At 35.2% G+C, this 8363-nt stretch overlaps 1 protein-coding gene across 10 annotated transcripts in view; it reads right to left on the bottom strand.

The window, feature by feature from the left end:
• LOC105429627 (Inwardly rectifying potassium channel 2) overlaps window positions 1-8363 on the bottom strand; it is a 241099-nt gene that overhangs the window by 33932 nt on the left and 198804 nt on the right. For 2 of the 10 annotated variants that reach the window (XR_016139131.1, XR_016139132.1), the window contains exon 5: window positions 3890-8273. The exons of 7 other annotated variants lie outside the window; for them this stretch is intronic. Coding sequence is in view for 1 of the 3 variants with exons in the window: in XM_089076430.1 (XP_088932556.1) it covers window positions 8294-8310 (17 nt within the window). In the remaining 2 variants the exon portion in view is untranslated. Of the gene's footprint in view, window positions 1-3889; window positions 8311-8363 lie in introns of those variants that run through there. One more of the 10 variants, XM_089076430.1, reaches the window with a different exon arrangement.

The raw sequence follows: 8363 nt of genomic DNA, 5'->3' as shown, positions 1-8363 counted from the left end.
AATGATCCGGAGTTAGATAATTTTTTAAACGCTTTCGCGAATCGTGAGTTTTTCGATCGCGTGCGGGAGTGGATGTACGTTATAAAAACCTTTTACAATGATGGTATTTTTCAAATTGATGCAGACTCCATTTTCCGAACGATCCGAGTGCCGAAGTTGTCGAATTGCCGTGGTCTGTCGAACTATACGAACTGCTGAATTGCTGTTTTCCCTCTGTAAATGCAGAGAATGACTTGAGGGATGACCCTTTGAAGGGTATGTGCCGGCCAATGATTTAGATGAGGACGAGTTGCTCGCCTCTGCCGAGTAGTTCCCGGAAGATCGGACACTTAGTTTTTAGTTTCTTAAGTGTAATGGTGTAATTTCTTAGTGGGTATTAGTTTTAGTTGTTTATTTTTAGTTATATAGTTTTATTATCGGGGACCATCATTTGCTTTTGACTCTGTTGTTTCCTTGTCGGTAAGTCTCCATTTTTTTAGTTTTTATTATGTACTTTTATTCTATCTTTTTTAATTCTCAACGAACACTTTTATTCGATTCTCGTGTACGTTTATTGGCAGTCCGCCTTTATTTTATAGCTTATGTTGTCCATTTTTTCTAGAATTATATAAGGTCCGATCCATAATGCGTTGAGTTTCTTCGATCGTCTTCTGTGTACCGTCTCATCATATAATACTTTGTCTTCTATGTTAAATAGATTTGCCTTCGTCTTTTTATCATAACATTCTTTCGTCTTTTGTTTTTCTTCTTTGACGTTTTCTTTGCTATTTGATTCACGGCTTGTATTCTTTCGCGGAGCTCTTACGCATAATCGTCGTGTATGTATACGAAGATTTAGGTGAGTTAGTTAGGACCGTAGGTAACGGTGCTTGGTACCCGTAGACTAACTCGGCGTTAGTCCGGTGGCGATATGTGGGATTGTGTTATACGCGAACATCGCATACGATATCCACTTATCCAATCTGTTTGGTCTTCGTTGATATAATGTCGCAAGTATTCTGTTAGTGTCCAATGCGATCTTTCTAAAGCTCCATTCGTTTCCGGGTAATAAGCCGTTGTCTGTAATTTCTGTATTTTCAAGAGTTTGTACATTTTTAAATAACTCGCTAATCAAGTTTGTTTCTTGATCCGTTAGTATCTTGTCTCAGGAGTACCATATTCTAGTACTATTTTTGTTACGAATTCCTTGGCTATTGTTGCAACCTTTTGGTTTGGTATTGGAATACCTTTACTAAATTTGATTAAATTATCCTGAAACGTTAGTATATACTTGTTTCCCGTTGTCGTTACAGGCAGAGTTCCTATGATGTTTGACGCGCATTTCTCAAACGGTGTATCTGTTTTTGTCGGTGTATCTGTATTAAAGGTGCTTTAGCGCGTCGTTGCAATTTATTTTTCTGGCAATATTTACATTTTGAGATATATTGTTCAATATCTCGTTTTAATCCTAGTCAGTTGTGGTGTAGTCGAATTCTATTTATTGTTCGTTCAACGTCCTGATGTCCTCCTACAGGTACGTCATGGTACTCATATAATATTTGTTTCTTATCTTCTTTGTATTGTTTTTATGACGTGGTGTCGTCAATCTGTTGTTCCTTCGTTATTGCAGCCGTTCTTCCCAAGAGATTATTTTTGTATTTTTGCTCCTTGTCTGTATTGCGTTTACAGACTCTTGCGTTATGCGTTTTTCCATATCCAGCTTCTAATCCGATACTTGAATGATTTTTTTTTCTGTTACATTTAGTATGCTAATTGGACATGTATAATTTTATGGTTCGACTAGAAAACATCCGATAAAAATTCCAGCTATCATTTCTTCCGGTTTCATTAATTTGATTTTGTTTTGATTTATCGTGACTTGTACGATTGTTTCACTGTGCGGTCCTAAGGTCACACGCCTGTGTAGCTTGAAATTTGTATTTCTGAATTGTACAGAATTTGTCTTACTATCAAATGATTATATATCGCCAAATGAAGTCCGCTCCTAAGATCACGTCATATTCCATTAGTGCATTATCTCACACCATATATACCGGGTGTTATATCTTTTTTTGAGATAGCTCGATTGTAATGTGTTCTACCTAGTGTTATTATTTCATGTCCTGCCGGTTAATTTAATTTTTTCATTTTTTTAAATTAGAACGTCTAATAAATATTTCAATTTTATTATCGTCGCTGATGCGCCCGTATCGAATAAGAAGTTCATTTTTCTACTTTTGGCTTCTGCAACAGGTAATGTGATCGCGTTTAGTCCAGTGTTAACGAGCGATGTCCTTTGATGTATGTCACGCGATACTCTGATACGGAACACGGGGAGGTCGATTTACCTTCGTCGGTTTCGTCTTATTTTTCAAATTTTTCACGTACTTTTTTTTTCGCGAATTGAAAGAATTTTTTTCTGATGTATTTCTATTATTTTTTTCGGTTTTCCGTTTAATATCCAGCATTTCTGGCGCAAATGCCCTATCTTTTTGCAATAACTACATTGTTTTTTTATCGCGTTTACGTGGGATTGCTCTTCTTAGACAAAGTAAATTTATTTGCAAAATGGCTAATCCTGCAATCACGCCTGTAATCGATTTTTTCGCATTTGTTGCAACGCGGGCTTCGAGTTTGTGTCGTGTTAGAATTATATATATTTCGGCTTCTATATGCGGGTACTCGTGTGCTGGACCCTCGCGTTTTCTCCTCTGCACTAGCCCCCGATTGCTTCTTTGTTTTATATCGTTGCGATCGCGCGATTAATTTAATGTCCTCGTGTAATCCATTCTGGTAATTATGTAACGCCTGCTCTTTTATGTTTTCTAAAATCGCACGTTGTTGTTCGACAGTGTGGTTCTTGTCTTCTTCCATGGATTCGTAGTTCCATGTTTACGTTATCTATTCGTCTGCCGAATTCTTGCGCGCTCTCATTCGGTTTTTGCTTAAGCGAATTAAATTCAAGTTGCAAATGAGCGGTGCTCCGTTTGTTCAAGTATTTTTTTTCTAATTCTCGCTTTAATTGCTCAAAGTTTACTATATCTCGCGTACGGAAGTCCATCATAACCTTGCTCTTAAATTTGGTGCAAAGGATGGCTTCAAGTAATGTGTTCATCCGCGGGGTGTATATCGCGTATGTATTGACATTGAGAAACTTATATACTCTACTACGTGAGGTGTCGTCGACTCGATCTCTGTATTCGGGATCATATTACATGCGTCCTTCAGCGTTAAAAACACTAGCGAGTTTTCGAATTGGTTTCTTACATCTTAAAATGAGCGTAAGTGAAGTCTAATGGATGTGGATGAAAATCTTGCGAGGCCCTGTTTCATTCGTCGGGCAGTCGCGCATTCCATTTTATTCTGTAAACTGTATGCGTAATTCGCGTATTTCATGCAGAAATTCGCATAGCAACGCATTTTATGGCGCATTAAATGTGATTCGTCGATGGTATGTCTTAAATTTCGTATTTCATTCTCAATTTCTTCGGTCGGGAGGTTTAGAGAATTGGTTGCCGAAGGATTTGCCATTTCACTTATCAGTGCTTGGTATATATCGTTTGAACTAAATATGCTGCCGTCGTGAAGTCTGTGAGAGCGTCGTGACTGTACGTGTGTGTCAATGTGGGAATCGATATCGTTTAGCATGAGTAGGCTGAAATCGTTTGCGTCGCATGGGAATTCGCGTTCGGTTATTACATAGACATATCGCTGTCAGGAAAATATTCTAAAACTCGGCGTATGCAATTACGTATATCTAATAATGCGCTCTTGGTGGTATCTATCGCTGAGACGGTATTCGCGCTCCTAGCTAATTTATTGGAGAGCCATGGTTTTGGCCAGATCGCCGGTTTAGCTATGTCCCTCGCTCTAGGCATTCGCATACATATAAAATTTATTTCAGACTCACATTAGTAGACATATGATCGCTCGCATGGTCATTGTTGTCTGTACCGGCGTGTCGGCTAACTACGCTGGTAGTAGTGCATGTCGATGAAGTGTCCTTGCTGCCTGGTGTCGATGTACATGGACGACGCTGGCTGGCATTCGGTGCTCGTGGGACTCCGATCGTTGCTTCGCTGCCACTGGACATTCTTTCTATCTTAAATCGGCACTCTGCTGAATTTTCACTACTCTGGCACAGTTTTGTGGGCGACTTGTTTTCTGACGGGGCCTTCTCCGTCCGCCTGTTTTCCACAGGTCTTGAAATTTCGATTTGAGGGTGAAAAGAAAAAATTGTTTCTTCTGTCTGTAGCCTTTAGTCTGTTACTGCAGATTTTATTACTTGAAAGTTTTTCCTCCCTTTTTGGGAAAGTTTTTCCTCCCGTAGTTTGGTACGTCAGGACTTACCCTTTGATTCTGCTGGCTTGGTCAGTGATCCTCGTAAGTTAATGATCTTGGGAATGATTTTGACAATCCCACCGTTGCCATCAAATTGTTATACTCCGGATGGACACGAACTTATTATCTAGGAAAGTCGAGTTCGCTAAGCCTGAAGAGTTGAATCCTCGAGCAGGATCGTTGAGTAAAGGGTTCTCTTCAAAATCACGTACACTCACTTTATTGATAAACTGAGAAATTTATTAGGTTAATTGCACAATGTTTGCAAATGTTTTAGGGCTACAATGTTTTATAACTTGACAGCGTCTGACAGCGATTTACAATATTTACTCTCGCACTCGAATTTGTGCGATCCGGCACGGCTCGTGTTGCGTGGGAGGCCGACGGTCATTACATGATACTTGCTTATCTTAACTCGCGTGAAACTCAGCGACGGGTTGCGATCGTGATAGATTACCGCTCTGGTTAATTCTTAGTATAACTTCGCGTTCCTATCCTCAGGTAACTGATTATATTATATTGATAATAAATGCCTGATCAGCGTTCTGATTGGGTTCATCGATCGATTGCATGGTATTACTAAATCAATATTGCGCACGGGTCGATCAGTAAAAAGGAAAAGAAATTTATGATCGACTGATCGACTTTTCGCAATCGTTTTATACGACGCGTTCCTGCGGTCTTTCGAAAGACTGATCGCAGTTTCTGCAATTTTGCACTTTCGTAGTCTTTCAAAAGATCCTTTTCGTAAATCGCTTGTTGCTATGTGGAATATATCTAGTTGCAGGTCTATGGCTACAACAGTATATTTTAATATATGTATTTTATGTATATTTTATTATTAAATATCAATTAAGTACTAATATTTATTGTAGTTTCGACCAAGTTTTTTTCATTTCTTTCCCTTCCTGCATTAGAAAAATCAGAACAATCTTAGGAGATAAAAAAATCATATTAACCATGTATGTAGTAAAAGATGATTTTTCGATTGATTGCGCAAAAATATTCAGAATAAGTTTCTTGAAAAAGTAACAAGCAAGGTGCAATTACGGAAGGAAACAATTACGAATCAGAAATGTAATCTTGAAATTCCATCTGTATGAAAAACTTTAATATCCTATAGCTATCTTAAGAGAAACTATCTTAAGAGAAATAATTGATTGTAATCAAATAAGGATTATGAAAGCAGAGGAAAGGCGTATCAGCAATCGTCTATTAGAATTAGGAAGACACATATACTTAATAAGTACAATTAATATAATAATCGAATTTGTAGAGATAATTTCGTCAGTTATAAGAGATTACTTAGGCCGATATTCGTAGTCAGTTCTTATATTTAAGATCGTCCTAAAATAACATTTCAATAGGGTAGCTGTATGTGCTTATTTAAGGTCTTACTTTAAGGCTTATTTAAGATCTTAAATGTAATAGCTGATTATGAATATCAATCTTAGTCTTTCTTTAGACGTAATACAGATGATCAACTCAGTGAAGATACTATAAACATTATAAACAGCGAGAAAAATCAGGTCAATAAGAAAAGAAGACAAGAAAAGTAAACAAGAAAAGAATGCGTACAAGCAGCTGAGAACTGAATATCTAAATAACTAAAGAAAGGGAAAGGCTCTAGAGCAAATATGTAACTTTTGTAATGTATTTTACTTGGAGAATAATATATTAGGTTGGACAATATTTTTGTGTGATTTTTTATCTGTAAATGAAAAATGATTTTTCTATTCTAGAGGGCAATAACTTTAATCACAAATATATTGATAGTGGTGCATCATCTTTAGCCATTTTTCGGGCAGTCTTATAACCTCGCACAAAAAACTTCCTGTTTTTCTTGACGAAAAACTATTTTAAGTGTTGTTTGACGGCTTATTCGGAAACAAAGTATTATCCATTCTAAAAAAGATGGTAATTAAAGAGACGAAATTTAGAGAATATGGAGGATGCGGTAAAACAAGTCCAACGTAAGTGATTTTGGCCGGATTTGTAGGGATGTATACGACCTGGCATTGTTATGATGAAAGATGACATCTTTGCGATTCACCAATTCCAAATTCTCGTGGTGTTCAATTTATCCAATTGACTACAATATATATCCCAATTGATCGTTATGTTAGCATCATCCATTTTTACTCCAAAAAAAAAAAAAAAAAAAAAAAAAAAAAAAAAAAAAAAAAAAAAAAAAAAAAAAAACAAGAATAAGAAAATTTAAATAAATAAAAAAACTGTGTAAAAAAAGAAAAAATTATAAAATATTAAGGCTTTCATTTTTTGAGCGCAGTACCTAATCCGGTGCGTCAGATTTGACGAACGTTTTTGCTGGGACACTAATGGAGCTAAAGTTTAAATAGTTGAGAAATGCATCGTCTTCGAATAATATTTGTTACTTCTATACCAATTCATCAAAAAGTTTAAAAAAATCAATGATCCGAAAATCGGAAGCTTCTCTTGTCAGATCAGGCGTGTATGAAGGAAATTAATAAAATATTCTTTTTGATTAGAAATTCGATCACAGAGATCGTGTGATATCAGGTACCGTGTTGTCGTGATGGAGCATCCAAGAGTGCGCTAACTCCGGCCGAATATGATTACTCTTTCTTCTGAATCGTTCTCTTTGCGTTTTAGTTTGACACAGAAGTTTATTACACAGCGCTGTTCAAAATTATATTTTTCCATTTTTGTAACGCTACAACACACTTACAAAACTTATTATTAAATCAGACATATTGTCGGCTAGAAACTTGTATTATAAAAGTATTAATAAAAGTGTATTGTTCAACTGGTTTTAATGGCATAAATACAATATTGCCAGATCTCTAATGCCATGTCCATTACTTTTCAAACACATCTCGTACGTGCAATAATTATGACAAGTTACTCTTCATTAGAAATTGATATTATATTGTTTTAAACGAATATTACAGAAATTATCATCAAATATTAATCAAATTAAACTTCGAATAGGCGATATCCGAATTATTCTGCTGTGTAATATTTTGAAGCCAGAGTACATTAAGATTATTTAAAGTGCAGAAATCAGGTTTATAATGAAAATAGTAACAAATATTTACTATTTTAACAATTATTTATCTTACTCTTCATTCTACTAATCAAGTGAAAAGGTTATACAAAGGTTACATAGGGCAATCGTTCTAAAGATCAAAAAACTATTTTCACGTAATGTGTCACTCAGGCTATTTTATCAACGATATTGGGATAATGAATTAGATTAACAGATTAAATTGCCGGCCCAACATTTAATCTATTTTCTTATTATCAAACAGTATTTTTAATTAAACAAGTTCCTTTCATAAAGTGATACTGATCACTTCTACGAATATTACTAAATGCAAATCTCAGGTGAAATAAAACATAGACTGTTATATAAACTGTAAATGTTTTTGAATCACTTATACAACTTAAAATTAAATATTTAGAAAGTTATTTTTCTAAGTGTTATTTTATTTCTTTGAATACAACTATGAATCTAAATTAATTTAAAACTATATCTTAACGTATTGCGATATTAGCTTAATTGTATTAATCATTGTGATACAAGTTTGACAGTAAAATATCTATTGAATATTCTATTGAATTTATACTATTATGCATCAAGATTTGACCGTGATCGTAAATGTTTTTCTTAAATGTTCCGAGTGTTAAAACATTGATGTCTATAAATGTTGATAGAGTAATTTCACATGCAAAATTGTATCCAAAGACTATGAGAAACAATTACTTTTTGTTTATTTTTTTGAAGAGATTTTGTTGAAAAGTAATATCAAATATGTATTAAAAATTATCATATATTAAACCAACACAAAATTGTTACGAGTGGTGATCCGTTCGTCGTTGCCCCCCGAATATTGATTGAGAAGAAGAAATTCCCTCGAAGAAGAAAACCGATATAGCGACGGTTGTTGTTTGGCGGATTGTGATTGCAGCTGCGGAGTAACTGCTTTGATTACGCTTTCCTTTGTGCTATTATTTCATAATAATGAAGTTTGTTTCTTTTAAATAACAATCTCGTTATT

This window comes from Pogonomyrmex barbatus, unplaced genomic scaffold, assembly GCF_055798465.1.
Source record: "Pogonomyrmex barbatus isolate J1 unplaced genomic scaffold, ASM5579846v1 scaffold2, whole genome shotgun sequence".
NCBI lineage: Eukaryota > Metazoa > Arthropoda > Insecta > Hymenoptera > Formicidae > Pogonomyrmex > Pogonomyrmex barbatus.
This window is presented reverse-complemented; position numbering and strand designations above follow the sequence as displayed.